The sequence below is a fragment of the Rhipicephalus sanguineus genome, chromosome 2 (assembly GCF_013339695.2).
Source record: "Rhipicephalus sanguineus isolate Rsan-2018 chromosome 2, BIME_Rsan_1.4, whole genome shotgun sequence".
NCBI lineage: Eukaryota > Metazoa > Arthropoda > Arachnida > Ixodida > Ixodidae > Rhipicephalus > Rhipicephalus sanguineus.
The window spans coordinates 45,787,303-45,803,207 of record NC_051177.1 but is presented as its reverse complement, the minus strand read 5'-3'; the positions used below and the strand labels follow the sequence as shown (position 1 = coordinate 45,803,207).

The 15,905-nt window shown below is 44.2% G+C and overlaps 2 protein-coding genes across 2 annotated transcripts; one reads left to right on the top strand and one right to left on the bottom strand.

Annotated features, from left to right (window-relative positions):
• Positions 1 to 478: 478 nt before the first annotated feature.
• LOC119382857 (uncharacterized) lies at positions 479 to 3,080 on the bottom strand. The gene is made up of 3 exons (XM_037650736.2): positions 2,854 to 3,080; positions 2,349 to 2,524; positions 479 to 601 (listed from the first exon to the last, which is right to left on the bottom strand). Exons 1-3 carry the CDS (start codon positions 2,897 to 2,899, stop codon positions 548 to 550), a joined length of 276 nt encoding a protein of 91 aa, XP_037506664.1. The 5' UTR covers positions 2,900 to 3,080; the 3' UTR covers positions 479 to 547.
• Positions 3,081 to 3,536: 456 nt separating this feature from the next.
• On the top strand, positions 3,537 to 11,617 carry LOC119382854 (E3 ubiquitin-protein ligase TRAIP). The gene is made up of 5 exons (XM_037650732.2): positions 3,537 to 4,124; positions 4,225 to 4,338; positions 6,658 to 6,888; positions 8,344 to 8,428; positions 11,233 to 11,617. Exons 1-5 carry the CDS (start codon positions 3,637 to 3,639, stop codon positions 11,431 to 11,433), a joined length of 1,119 nt encoding a protein of 372 aa, XP_037506660.1. The 5' UTR covers positions 3,537 to 3,636; the 3' UTR covers positions 11,434 to 11,617.
• The last annotated feature ends 4,288 nt before the right edge of the window (positions 11,618 to 15,905 follow it).

Here is a 15,905-nt window from a genome sequence, read left to right as displayed (position 1 = left end):
CGCTTGGAAGTATACGAAAAATATTCTAGAAATATTCGAAAAATATTCAATTCGATTCGCACTCACACTCCAATATTCGAATTCGCTTCGCACCCAAAATTTTGCTATTCGCACAGCTCTAGTTATAAGGTGTTTTCATGCCCTAACGCAGCCAGCTACACCTACAAGATGAAACTTGCAGCGAGGAAAGATGAATAGAAAATGTAATATTTCAAAATGGTCTGCAGAATGCAGATGTGCATACAATCACATACCAAGTGTTCTGACAAATTGCGACCTTATATGGCCAGAAGCTCCTTACCGAAACGTTCGCTGCTGCACAACTCATCGCTAGTGGGCCATGGCTCATGTCAAGAATACTAAAGTTTTAGCAACCAGACCAGATAAAGCGCCAAGGGACTCTAGCATGCGGACTTTGTAGGATCCCGTGTGTTCTCTGTGTTTCCTTTATTGCTCAATGTAAAAGAAGAGAAAACGCTTATGTTCACTTGTTACAATTCAAATTTTATTACTTGCACCCACAAGAAGTTACATTTGCTTAGGCAATCTAGTTCTTCATAGGTGGGGCGTCGACATAGTCCAAAGTACCCATGGATGCCGCCTGGAAAAAGATAATTGGTACAGGTCACAGCAATTCAACATTTGTAAAATAGGAGTGTGCGGATATTCGAAACTTCAAATGCGAATCAAGTCATCCAGTCTATTCAATTCGTATCAACAATGTATTACTACAAGTTGTTGAACATTCATTGATTCGGAACAGAGCGGTATAGAGATCGATCCAAATGAGAGCCATTTCCGATTAGCATGCTGCGAGGAAGTTGCAGTTGTTGCACGGAGGCACCAGTTTTCGAGTGAACACACAGCACAGATAACATCTACTTTTAATAAAAAGTCATTTAATAAAAATACTACTTCACTATATTACACAGCCCTATGTGAATTTGTTGTCTTGACTAGGAGAAAGCAAGTAATTATTTGGCCAGTTTCATCACGCTCGCATCCCTTTAAAATAATGAGTCATACTGTAATATCACGTTTATCCCTTTTAGGTGCCACAGGCATACTTCGCATGGCTTAATACAGTGAAACCGCGGTGATACGAAAATCACGGGACCACCAAAAATATTCGTATCACCAGAAAGCGTGGAAAATTAGCATGTGACAAAAGAAAGCTGGCGTACATTTTCATATATTGTTTGTCAGGGCTGCGGCAACGTCAGGAAGAATCCTGAATGATTGTCAATGAGGCCAATGTGCCTTGGCCGGGACCAACGAAAAATTCGTCTCACCCCGAAATTCGTATGAGCTGTGATCGTATCACCGAGGTTTCACTGTATACTTGTGCTTTAGATTCTGTGGAAAACTATATGATGGGTATGGTTATAGCTGTTTAGTAAAAATTATTTTGAATATGAGTTTTGGTTGCTTTATGGAGTTTAACGTCCCAAAGTGACTCTGGTTATGAGACACCATAGTGGAACGCTGAAAATAATTTCGACCACCTGGGGTGTTTTAACACGCACTGAGATCGCACAGTACATGGCCCTGTAGCATTTTGCCTCCATTGAAATGCGACCGCAGCAGCCGGGATCAAACCCGTGTCTTTTGCGTCAGCTGCTGAGCACTGGGCCACTGCGGCGGCAATACGGGTCTTGCTATTTTAATATTGAACTTAGTGAGCTTCGTATATGACCAAATCGGGCAATACATCCATTAAAGCAATATTTATCCTTCTGTAGGTGGACCCTCAAGGTGTTTATATGTTGGATATCACAATGTGTTCAAGTACACTCACATTTCTGGCATAATTGAATAAACGAACAGCGCAATGTACAAGGACAGAGGAAGGTAACAACACACCTCTGTCCTTGTCCGTTGCGCTGTTTGTTTATTCAATTATGACCTACCAACTTGCCCAAGTTTCCACGCTTCATTTCTGGCATTTCAGGAGCAGTGCCTGCTCATTAACTCGTACACAGTCGGACGCCTCTACAACGAAATCACTTTTATAACAAATGATTACTGATGCCCCTTCTATAATGCAACCATTATGGTGCGTAACCTTTACAATGAAGTCACCTGTATAATGAGGTATTATAAATGTCCTGAACACGTTGTTATAAAGGCGTTTTACTGTATACGAGTAGAAGGGAAACTAGACCATTCTCTCTTTGTGCATATATGAATTAACATGAATGCAAATCAATAGCACTTAAAAATGTGTGCCTTACAACTTCCTGTAGCCTAGAAACTACACATCGCAGCAGCATTACCGAAATGATCAACTACTCGCCACACGGAGTCGAGGATGATATACGAAAGTGTTGTGGCGCAGATATGCTTACAGCAATGAAGCTAACGACGAAGAAGGTGACGCCGACGGCCAGGTGAATGTTGAACTGGGCCTGTCTTTTGTTAAAGTTCTCCTCCCATGGCCCGATGAAGGTGGGCATGTCAGCCATGGTCACCTGCTTGAACTCGGTAGGGGGGTGGTACGATCGCACGCCGCTTCGGGACTGTCCTAGAATGAAAGGGGCACAAGCAGGAACTATTTTGCGAGTTCTTCACAACGCACGTTGCTAGTATTGAAGAAGACATCAAGATGATTTAAACACTTTTTGGACACGACACTATCCAACGCTGCCGGTTGCGCTAGGATTGGAAAGCCGAGATAAACACAAAACAAGAGGCATATTTATACTTGCAAATGCGATACAGCTTTTACAAATGCTTAGCGTGTAACTTTGAGAAAGTCGGACACTGAGTCCGACCTGCAGGGCGAAAGGAAACTAAACGCGCTGCGGTACACGCAAGGGCACATTCGAGAACACGAGAATGAAACACACTTACTCATGACACACTGCAGCGCCCTTTGGGAAACCAGTCGCGCGATCATCTTGACGGTCCTTTTGGTAGCGGAATTTAAAGATTATGCGTGAATGCGCAGCTTCTGCGAACACGCCGCCACCAGCAACGAGGGATTGCAGCGATCGCGATAGAAACTCGACGAGCGGCCGAAAAGGTCACCTTTGTTGCTAGATCGATTATAAGGTGGCCCGCTAAAACGTCGCCGGTAATGCAATAAAACGTGATCTTATTCACCCACAGCCATTATCATAATTATAATCAGTATCAGAATGTCATAATCGGTTGCTCGTATCTGCGTTTTTAATTAGTAGCTCCAGCAAAAAGGAAAATCAAAGGTTTCGTCCGTGTCTTGTTCTGAGTTTCGGTTTTGGATGTTTGCTGCTTTGAGAACGCTAGAACTATGGGACCCTACTAGAACTTTCATAATAAACTTAACAACAACAACAAAAAAACTGCGAACAAAAATTTTTCAGAAGCATTGCAGCATCAAAAAAAAATGTATATATGTATTTTTAAAAGTACAGTTTCAAAACAAATGCCATATTATTATGCTAAATAGCTTAAATAATTTTTTTCGGACGGTTTGTAGTGTAATTTGATAGAACGCAGCGCACGTGTCTTCAAAAACTAGAATTTCGGCTCATTGTGACGCAGGCGAGAGTTTCGGTTAGTAACACTGTACTCAGGAAAATACGAAAGTACAATGTGGCGCGAACATTACGCGCCTTTTACTTTGGCGAGTTGATTTCGGTTTTCCTCCTGAAAATGAAGTTCACCTGCAGCATATGCATGGACAATTTCAGCAGCGAGAATGTGGACAACATAAATGCCACCGGTTGCGGCCATGTTTTCCACGAGATGTGCCTTCTCCACTGGACGGAGATGTCCAAGACCTGCCCGGCTTGCAGGAAGCCGTTGCGCCCCAAACAAGTGTTCAAACTCTATTTTAACGTGTCCGAAACTAAAGAAGTCGACGTGGGAGATCTTCAGAACAAGCTAGACGACGCGAAGGCGCAGCTAAGGGCCGCAAATGTTGAGAAAATCAAACAGCAAGAAGCAGCCGACACTCTCAAGGCTTTCCTCATTCAGCGGGAAGAAGAAGTTCAGAAGTTTAAGGACAAGTACATGAATGCCATCGGCGAAAAGTCCCAGTTGCAAGCTAAGATACAGTCTATGCGAAAGGAAGTTTCGGAAAAGCGCCAGTTGTACGACGAGAACATTAATTTGCGGTCTCGAATTACGGACTACGAAAGGTAGGCTCACCTCCGCTTCAGTTGCACAGCCGCGATTTATTCGAGAGTGTGCGCAACAGAAGCACACGTTATTAAAAATTATTGTCTTTTTTTTTTCTAGTCTCAGAAAACTGATAGACAGCAATGCAAAGGAAGCGGAAGAGCTTCTGAAGTCTTATGCAGAAGGACCCGGCACGCTGAAGCTTTTGTCGACGTATTGTTGCCTGGTGAAACGGTAAGACGTGATGATGATCCTGTTTCCATAGTTTCTTGCACTACCACTTTAACTCATTCCACGCTATGGGAAAAACTGTCCCTTTTATTGAAGGCCTTAGTAATGGTGTTACTTCTGAAGGTATGATGTTTGCATTATATAACAAAACATAAAGAAAGATGCATTTTTAACTACACAAATTTAAGGGAGACATGTTTAAGTGCATTATGTCATTCAATTTGTCAAAGGCAAAGTTTACTGAAAGATGGAAAAAAATATATAGGGAGAGACACGGATAACATAAAAAAGAAAAATTTTAATTGCATATACCACGTGAAAGCTTGAATGTTCCAGCTGATCAGGACACAAGTTTTGTCTCGAGATAAAGCTTCTATACTCGGCGACAACTTTTGTTGACAGCAGTGTGGATGCTACAGAACCGAAGCGCATGCCTGCTACTGTGCCAGAAAATAGTACCTAACGTTGCTGATAATTTTCTCATTTGCCTTGCTGAAATAAACGCTGCTTTATTTATTATGAGACTCAAACAGTTCCAGGAAGTCGTAGGTTAAATACAGTTATTGTTCACTTTGCAAGAATGCCTTCCTCTTCTTTCCTTTTTTTAGACAGCACCACCTTTTCAGCATGCCCGTTTTTCAGAGTAAACATGTCGTCCATGATGTAGTGGGTCAGTGTGTGGCTGCAAATGCGCCGTTTAGTTCTCCAAAAAATATATACTTGTAATATAACACTAAAATGTATACTGAAGAATCGAAATGTCTCTCCCATTCATATTTTTTGTGTATATGTTTTTCTAAACACGTTAACGATGCGAGCGAGCATAACCGAAATCAGCTGCCACACAACTTGCGGAGCAACACGAATGTGCGGAAGCCCCGCCTCCATAGCCTTTGCTCCACAGTCAAGATAAGTTGTCGCTGAGTCTAGAACGATATCAAAGTTTAGCATTGCACTCTAGCTCTTAATAGAGTGTTAAACAGTGTTTGCTTTGTAGCAGGAACGGCACCCTTACATAGTACTAGTAATGCAACGATACTGTCACAATTATGGATGCCAGCGATGGCATTACAAGTGTCATGCCTCAATGCTGTAGGAGGCCAGCCTGATGAAAAACATCAGTGTTTGTCAGCATCCAACAATAGGATTGGATAGATTTAGTATGGTGTTTACTGTATGTTCCACTCGAACCAGTGAATGTGGTGTGCCAAAGCTGCTTAGGAACACTAGTGTGTATGTGCACAAGGCAGTGCAAGCCATAACTCTGCTCCTGGCTCCATCAGAGCCAAACGATCAGAATGTGACAGAGTATTTACTTGATTTCGTCGTACTTGTAGCCTAATGCATTGCATGTGCATTGAGGCCCAGTCTTCCATGCACAAGCAGGACTTGAGTCATTGATGTTGTGGCAGCATCGACACGCCTTACATGCCTGCATAACTGCCATTGAGATAAAATGGTTTTGCCTAATGGGTTTTTGCCTTTTTCTGAAAGGTGCTGCAAATACTGGGCAGAACGTCACACTCTGCTGGACCCGTGATAGCACGTCTTCACCATGTTCTTTAAAAAGACTAAATAAGATCTATAACATTGCTGACATCTCAATCACCACCAGAAATCAGTCAGTTATCAACAAGCATGAAATGAAACTCGATGGGAACAGCTGACATGGGTTTACATGTGTCTAAAGTGGAAATTAGGCTCCCATGACCTGTTGTCAACCCCGGATTCATTGCTGCTCGTAGCATCCAAACAATCACACGAGGATCCAGACCGTAAATGTCTTCCAATCTGCGTTCCAACACTATACAACTATTTCGTTGAACACAGTGCATTGGTATTCTCTATCTGCCAATGTAACTGTAGCACAGTTTCAAGCCAAACGTCATTGTACTCTGATACAGAGGTTGGCAATGAATTCTGAGACCTGTAAGCTATCCAGGTCTACTGCTGTTTCTCTTTTCTCACCAATCTTTTTCTTTTTTTCCTTATTAAGAAACAAAGATAGCTCGGACACCTGCTGCATAAAAATTATATTTTGCTAGGCCAAGTAGTTTGAATAGTGAGTTTTTGTATATATAAGGTTTGCTTATACTGCAGACCTTTCATACATTCTTCTGTAAAGGTGGACATAGTGTCGTGACATATCCACTACTTTGTTGATTGTTCTCTGGCATTGCAAGAGCACAATTATGCCTACTTATGCTTGTTTGTTTGTGGTGAGCTCAAAGTGAGTTTAAACTTAATGGTGTTCACCCGCTTACTAGAGGCACGCACTGTTGCAAATTACGGTAGTTCTGGTACTTGTTTTTCATGTAACAGCCAACTGCACACTGTGACAGACAGCCGGTCACAGCTGAACAAAGAGGCACTTGACTTACGGAAGAAGGTGGCCTACTTGGAAGTCCTGTCGAGAGAGAGAGCAGCTCACATACGTTCATTGGAGGGGGACGTGAGTCACCTCAAAGAGATGCTCCACAGAGCTGAACTCAAGGCAGAGAAGAGCAGCACTTCTGCGAGCACAAATGCCAATGATAGCATAATTGCAGAAAGGTGAGCAACAGTGTTCGTATCTTGACAGACATTTTTCTTCCAGCTTCAGGGCCACCTTTACAGAGGCAAAAAAAGACAACTATTAAAGGAGCTAAACGCTAATGTAGTTCAAGCTGGTAAAGAATTTTTTCATGGTTCCATTTTCATTCATTCGCCAGTAAAGCTGACTGCAGGAAAAGATGAAAGCTAAAGCTTCCTTTTCTTCGTTAATTTTTCATCAGCACAGAGCCAGTTATGTCTGTGTAACGTAATGGATTTCACATCTCTTTGTTCATATATATAACTGGACTGTTTGGCACAGGAAAGGTTCTGATCTGTTGCCTTTCCATCCAAATACTGTCAAACTCATTTGTTATACTAAAAAAAAATACCTGGTCATGATAACATATCCTTATTGCCTGCTAAACGGCCAGTGCATGGCGTAAAACCTATTCCGCAGTGAACTTTTGGCAGGAATCTTGTACCTGACACTATCAGCATGCTTCACTGCTATGTCTTCTACTTCGAAAAACAGAGAAATCCCTTGCCAATAATTTGTCCCTATAAAGTCCATAGATGAGTCTTCTTGCCGTAATTCAACACCTTTGCACCATCGCCTCGTGCAGTAATTACTCGCTCTCATTTTATCTTGACAATTCTGTGCAATAAAGCATAGGCTAGGGCTTGTGCCAACCAATCAGTAACAAGAACACATTGCGCATTGAGAAGAAAGGAGCACTCCCCCATTGTGCACTGCTAATCCTCTTGGATAGCTTTCATTAAGTTTGCATCATGTAGAGGGTGATAACATGCAGACAATAAAGAAGCCTCTATTCTGGTATAGCTGGCAGGACCTGCAGCTTTCATTGTAATGCATGAAGTTTTTGAGACAGTGTGTCGTGGTCACATTTCTCTTGTATGGATGTGTGAATTTGGTGGGAAAAAATGTTATTCTCGAAGCATGGTTATTTTAATCCTAGGTACTCTTCTGTGTTAGTAACATTGAAAAAAATTAATTGTTACACGCGAGTACAGAAATTTGGCACTATTTGCTAATAAACGGCAAGGCTTGTGCAGCTATTACAAAAACCTGAAATATGGGCTGCTAGGATGAACATGCAGATGAAGTCTAAAGTTGAAATGGCTCCAAAGTTTTTTAAATGAACCCGACGTTTCGAGGCCTGTTCAATCTCTTCCGCAGGGGGTGACTGTACTGGCTTTAAACGCGGTGTTTGGCTGGAGCCATTTTGGCTTCTAGAATTCTTGAACCCAGACAGATGGATCTCTGTCTAAATGTTTACATTTAATGCAGACGAAGTGTGTTGTGCAAAACGTCACAAGCATTGTGCAAGAATGTGCGGAATGCTTAGCCAGCAGCATAATTTCAGCATTGAGCTCAGTAAACATGTTATACGATTTCTATTACCTTCCTTAGGTATCACGACACCCTAATTTTACTTTTCTTTTTACGTGCAGCCCAGCACCCGAACGGTTGAAACGTCCACGCTTGACAAACCCGGAAGAAACGCCTTCTCCGGGTGTTGCCTCTCCAGCTCTTCGTGTAAGCTTGACAGCCACTTTGATTAAGATATCGCATGTTAGCCCAGACTTCCGTTTAGTGTTCATGCATTAGTTCTGCAACCACTTTGGTTACCACCTAAAGGTCTGCTAAAAAAATTGTACAGCTTCAACAGCTGTTTTGGAACTGTGAGAATACACATCCCTCGGAGCATCTGTGCAGATGTCGCCTGACACTAATGTGTTACTTTTTGTTTTTGGGGGGTCTGCCTAGATATTTTCGGGAGCCTCATTTCACCATAACATGGCTTCATGCCAGAAGATCTTTTGTAAACAATTTTATTTGAGAGTGTTGATGCTTGATTCTATTGCGCTTGACTTCATGTCTTGCATGACTTACGCATTTCTGTGTGTACTGTCGTCGAGAAAACCCAAACTTTCATGTGATCATGTTGCACCACGTGCACTGCCATTGTGAGCAGCAAATCTGGTACAGCACTTAAGGGGACACTAAAGAGAAACAATGAATCGGTTTAGATCGATAAATTGTGCTCTGAGAACTCTAATGTCGTTAATTTTGCCATCGTAGGTTCATTAATAGAGGAGCAAATCAAGTTCAAAGTTTTATTTTTAAATTTTGCGCCGAAATCTCCCCGCGTGACGTCACGGATTTCAAAGTGTATTTATCGTATCTTGGCGCCATTGGCTCAACAAAATTACCCCAAACTTGGTATGCTAAGCCTATGGCCCCCTCAGAGGGCAATGTGCTTTATTTTTACGGATTAGGAACTAGTACGTACTCCCTAGTAGGCGCCGTCAAAGCATCTGACATCACGGCGAATGGTGCGGAAACTTCAAGGTGGCGTCGCCACCCACATTTTGTTTTTGCGCGTTTTCTCGCTTATTAAGCGTCTTCTCGCAGCAAGCGTGGTGTCTTTGGTATCGTGAAAGAGTACTTTACTAATATGAGAAAAATCGTTTTGCTCTTTAATGTCCCTTTAAAGAACGCTTTGCTTTAAAAATGTTGGCATAGGACATGCAGAGCTCCTATTGTCAATGCATTCTATATCGTCATGGTGAAACTTGGAGGATAACAGATAAACTTAAAAGGAAGAAAGGATCGTTCAGCCACTGTTGGATATTACATTAAAATCTAAGAAGATAGCAGCACGAACATGGACAGACGTGGACAACTGATACACAAGTTGGGATATGGATAGAATATTACATAATGCTGGTCTGTTACCCAAGTGAGTGCCAAGCTGGAGAGAAACAGTCAAAGGTGGCATAGAATTGGATATAGAGAGATGAGATTAGTAAACCTTCAGCCATAGAATGGAGTTGTCTGATACAGAAGTGACTGGATATAGCTGGTAGATGTCTGCTCTGCAGTCTGTGCAAATTTATAGTCAGATAATTGCAGCTCTTATTCTTCTGCTATCCTGCCTTCAGTGATGTGATAGCTGCACCAATTGCACCAAATTGTGCCAAGAGGTGATACCTGCTAGATCCTGCTACATTATGAAGATTTCATAATTTGTGCCGAGCGTGCGCCACGACATTGTTCTTGTGGTCTTTTGGAGAAAACGAAGGCTGAATGTGCTTGCAAACCATATTTAAGGTGACCCTGTAAATTCAAGTGGTCATTGTATCATAGTGGCAAGTGCTATATAGTTGAAGTAGTTGCTGGGTTCAACCCTGCAAAACAATTTAGACTGGCCCATACTGCGTAAATAGTAAGTTTTTCTTCCTCTGCAAGACCATACTGCGAGGTTACATTATTAAGTTTCGTAATATAGCTTCTAACTGTTGTGGATGAAGCTATAGAAATACTTGGTGCAATTACAAGTTTTTGGACAACAGCTTTCTATTTTATTTCTTCCGTTAATTACGGTAAGCAGTACGTGTATGTACTTGAATATACTATTTGCTTGTTTACAAAAAAATGTAGGACTAGTAATATATTCCATAAAAGTTTATGCAGGGCCTTCTTTTAAGTCTGACCATACAGTGACCAGAGTTTATCAACAATTCCACGTACTGCAGTTTTGCTGAGAAAGGATGATGTCACAACATCCCGGTATCTCGGTTCTCTTTCTTGACTGCAGCGACAGTTCGTGTTTGAGAACTTGTCCAAGTTAAATACGAAGCCTCCCATTACTGCAAATTTTATAAAGCACAATTTAGATTTCGGGCACAAAGGACTAATTATTAAACCCTGTATATTATTAGCCGCCCATGAACCAGGATCTTAACGATTCTCTCCATAAAGCACAAAAGCGGGCACTTCACCACACAGGGAAGGCCTAGGTTGTTCTGAAAGCACGAAAGTTATTAGAATAGTTCTTCTGGATAGTAAGCAGAATGCATGGAAAATTTATACAACTTGTGATTCCAGTACTGTAACTCAAGCACCAGGGAAAGCCATATTCATTTACAGATATTAAGTGGATTCCGGGAAAATGTTAGCTGGCCTGAGGTCATGGTACTACGGAACCCGAGGGCTCTCCGCAGAAGAACGAAGAGCAGTAATTTAATTTCATCTTTTGGGGTATTCTGAGTAAACATCCATATATTTATGCAGAAATTGATTTTGTTAAATATGTGGTACAACTGCTCTAGTTTAGAGAGGAATATTTATGTTCCAAAATGTGCACTTGGTGACTACTCCAAAAAGGTTGTGCTGCTCCAAAGCGAGGTTTTAGCTGCGCCGAAGTGGCTTCGGTCGATCACATCACTGTGCCTTTCTATACCACTTGAATTTTATATATCCATTTGGTTACTTTTTTCTCTACATTTGGCATGGTCAGGGCATGTATGTTGTGAGCAAAACTAATTTCTTTTCAGATTGTGACCTCTGCTTGGCATTCAAAGCCTCCAGATGGTGCGACGCCAACGAGGGAACCACTGTTGCCACGGAAAGCAAACTTTTTTCGTCCACCTGCCGCTACAGACACATTCAAGTCAGTCATCAGGACAGGCTACAATGGTTTAGGTGGTCATTCAAAGCACGTAGTTGGATCAAAGCCATCTCTGAAGAAATTATAGGTTCAAATTGTCGTTTACTTTGGTGCTTGCACGTGCCATTGTTGGCTTCTTTTGTTTTGTGTAAATATGTATTTTATTTATGAACAAATGTGTGCTACATTTCCTTAAATTGATACCGAAGTGTATAAATGAACTCACGCTTCACATTTTTTACATTAATTTTGACACCTGTTTACATGGCTCTTCATTTATGAAAGGAAAATTTTTTTATTTACTGTGAAAATAAAAGTTTTATGTAAGTATGTATATTCATCACTCACATGTTTTAAAGGGGTCATGAAGCACCCCTTGGGCTTGTTGAAAAAACACATCCTGTGGAAAGCTGACACGGCTCTGAACTGCTCTGCCAAATATTACAGTCGTGCGCGCCGCGTAATGGCCACAGGCGGAGCGCGAAGTTGCCGTTTCCCCAGGCACCCTCTTTTCAAACAGAGGCCGGTTCTCACTCGTCGGTGGGCGGGGCGTCTGTCCGTTTACGTCGCGGATCTGTCCGTTTGCGTCGCAAGAGACATAGTACGCTTATTGGCCGATAGCCGACGTAAATCGAGAGCGGCGTTCGGATCAGATGCGCTTCTTGCCGCGGGGTGCCGCCACTTGCCGGTGCCGCACTCCTCAGTACACGGTAGCCGCACTCGCGCAAGCGAATCGCAGCGGGAGAGCGATCGCGTTTCATGACGCGCGCTGACGTAACTTCTTTCCCCCATGCCATCCCTCCCTGTCTAGCTTCCAGTGCGCTCGTCGGCACGAGAAAAGAGAGAAAGCGCTGGGAGCGTGCGCCAAACCCCCGTAACTCCGCTGATTCTTGACGGATTCGAGAAATTTTTGCGGCAATCGATTCGGGAAGCAGTACACTCCGATACTGAGGTCATTAGATCATTACTTGGAAAAGTGGTTCATGACCCCTTTAAAGTACCATTGCATTTCTATTTTAAAACAGTGCTACTTCAGAAAGAAATTTTTTGCATTATCGAGGCCACTATCATTACTAAATTTCTGTGGTGTCTCATGCTTAAAGGGACCCTGAAACGGTTTTTTGAAGTTTTGTCAGCGTTTAGGCAAGAGCATCCCTAAATCATTCGCACCAGAAATTAAGCGACGCACCGTGTACCAAGGCCACTACGGACAATTATATATATATACCCTCCTCCTCACCCTGCCTTGCACCCTCAACTCACAGACACGCTGGCATCGCCGGCGATCGCAGCGCTGTCATAAGCGCACGGTTTGAGCTTCGCCCAGTCATGTCCTCCGATATTGCGCGCCGACAGGTTGCGCGCAATCTCGGAGGCCCGGTGTGCCCGGCAGCACGCCGCTCGCGGAGTGGTTAATATTTGCTCCGACAGGTGCCGCCACACTACCAGCCGATTTTATTTTATTCTCCTGTACGGCGACAACCTGCAAAAGCATGCGGACAAAGAAAGAGTTCGAGAACGATCACCGATAAGCGTAAACCCTGACAATGTGGTTGTGTCTTCAGGGGTGAATATACAGCCGCAGACATGTGGATCGTGGCATTGAACGGATATAGCGAGAGCGCGACGCTCGTTGCAGCGACGAGCTGAAGGGATTCCGCTCGCCAGATGCCTCACAAACATTGCACGATGTCGCAGCTACAAGTCACTAATTGCTAGATATGTGGTACACAACACGGCTAGGGCAATTCATTTTGTCCAAGAAAAGAAACCTCGAGATAAGCACTGTCGCTCGCTTACGTCAACGCAGAGCACGTTGTAACACAAGCAGACGACGCTCGTTGCCCACAGGAGGTTCAGTGACGTGGACTGGACATATCCAATCAGATCAGCCGCCTGCGTGACGTCGCGCTTCCAGTGCAACACGCACTGGAAGTGGGCGGGAATCACAGCTGAGCCGCTGTGATCGGTGGCGATTCGCAGCTTTGAAGCCTTGTAATAAATTACACAGTTTACGCACATAGCTTAAATCGATCTGTAAATGATCCTTACGACTTGCTCTACCGGCCGAATGTGTTCGTACAAAATCGTCAAAACAGTTTCAGGGTCCCTTTAATCACCCAAAGGCATACTAAAACAACTACTTTTCTCTGGAAGTAAGGGGTCCCCGCTTTTTGTCGTTTTCTCTCAATTACGTGATTTGGTAAACTGTACTGAAGGAGCTTCGCGCGCGCATATCTGCTGAATCTGAATGGTGACCACCCGCCCATGCAATGAACAAGACATCGAGCCCCATGTGTAGAACGCAGCAAATAAACTATAGTGCAATGTTACGTGAAAACTGTGCACTTTATGGAGCTTCGCTGGAATGATTGGTGAAATAAGGCAGCAAACATCATGCACACGCATACAGACACTCGGTCCTGGGCATGCGACGAAGCCCGTTAATTTGGCATCGCCGTTAGCACCACACTTAGACAGCTTTTACGTGACGTCACTGACTTAGTGCAGAAGCTTGGACTCTGTGTTCCTTAATTCCAACGTCACAGACACAACTTCACTTTGTGCTAGTACCTAGATACAGGCACGTAGCCAGGATTTTTTTTCGGGGGGGGGGGGGGGGGGGGGCCAAGGCCTAATTGTTCGAAAGAAAGTATTTCCATGGCAAAAATAAAACAAAAGTTGCCCGGGGATAAAGAAGGTCGGACGAATTTCGGGGGGGGGGGGGGCCCCCCCTTGCCTACGCGCCTGCCTAGATATGATTGCCACGATGACTATTTTTACTGCGAAGCATTCTTAGGCTGACCTGTGCCAATCAGGTGTGAGCGCGCGTATTTCAAATCTAGCGGCGGATTCACATCACGGAGTCAACTGAAATACCATTGGCTGAGCCGGCAGGTCACGTTATCTCGCTTTGACCACTCAGGTGGAAGCGCGCGCATTTCAAATTTGGCGACGCGACATCACTTGATCTCGCTAGCCAATCATTAGACTCGCGCGCTTTCCTAACCACACATGATCTCACTGTCGTAGACGCACGTATAGACATAGGCGTTCGCACGAGGGGGGGTAGGGTGCCAGGGCTTAAAGTCTCCGTTCATTGGAGGAGGGGGCCCTCAGAGAGAGAGAGAGGGGGGGGGGGTGCGCTGCGATGAACCATCGCCCCTCTGATGAGGAACCCAGCGCACGCCTATGCGTATAGACGCCACCGTGCCGTAGACGCAGCGCTCTGCACCATTACCGATTAAAGAAACTGCCCCAACGAAAGGAAAGCTTTGCTAAACACGGCCTCTCAAAAGTGCCCCATTCCCACAATTGCTTTATGTCAATTAGGCCATCCCGGCCAGTGGCGCATAAGCCTTTCAACACAACTGCCACGTGACGCCACCCTTCCGAGCATAGGCGTGCGCAGGGTTCCCCATTAGGGGGGCCAAAGGTTCCTCGCAGCGTCCCCCCACCCTACTAAGTCAATGTATGGGGCAGATTTTGCGCCCCCCCCCTCATTCTTAGGGGACTAGAAGGGGCAATGTACGGGGCAGATGTTGCGACCCCCCTCTTAGGTGATTAGGGGGCCGGCCGCCCTCCCTGCCCCCCATGTGCGCACGCCTATGCTTCCAAGCTTGTAATGATAGACTGCGCGAGCATTGCAACGACGTTAGAAACAAGTTGTCAGCCAGAAGACTTGTGGCCGCGCACCACATGCATCTAAAGATGCGTTACTTATTGTTCTGGGTCGCAACTTGAATCAGCTAGGTCACGCGCGAGATAATTTAGGCGACGATCACCTACTTTCTGGACTGTTGCGCGGGAATACAAGCCTGACGTCACAGCCTCGGCACTGCATTTTTGCGGGGCCAGGCAAAAATTATGGCAGCCCCCAGGAAGCCTTCGTTAATAATAATATCTGGGGTTTAACGTCCCAAAACCACGATATGATTATGAGAGACGCCGCAGTGGAGGGCTCCGGAAATTTCGACCACCTGGGGTTCGTTAACGTGCACCTAAAGCTAAGTACACGGGCCTCAAACATTTTCGCCTCCATCGAAAATGCAGCCGCCGCGGTCGGGATTCGATCCCGCGGGAAGCCTTCGTTGACAAGGTGCGCATGTGATCTCAGCACTGTCAAATAAGAAATTGTTCCTTCATGCATGGCCTGCCGGCACGTGTAGATTGAGCTGTTCACGATGGTAGACGAACTTCTTGCTTGCTGTGTGATATTGATCACCGTGCGGTTCACCGAATATAACATGACGTCTTACTCACGGAATAAAATTTAGTTGGAAGTTTGTTTGTTTGTCGCCTAAAGGAGACTGGCTCAGTTGGAAGTTACCGTTCGCATAGTTTGTTTGTTTGTTTGTCGCCTAAAGAAGAGTAGCTCATACCCACGAGGGGGATTGGCCGCACTGACAATAATAAAGCGAAATGTAAACCCTATGAAACATCAAAAGGAAAGAACGAAACGCGATGTAAATAAAAAGTAAAAGAGTTAAGAAATTCGCATTGAGTTACTGCTTATCTTTCGCTTTTCCTTGATTGAATCATAGTAACGTAAAAAGGTTA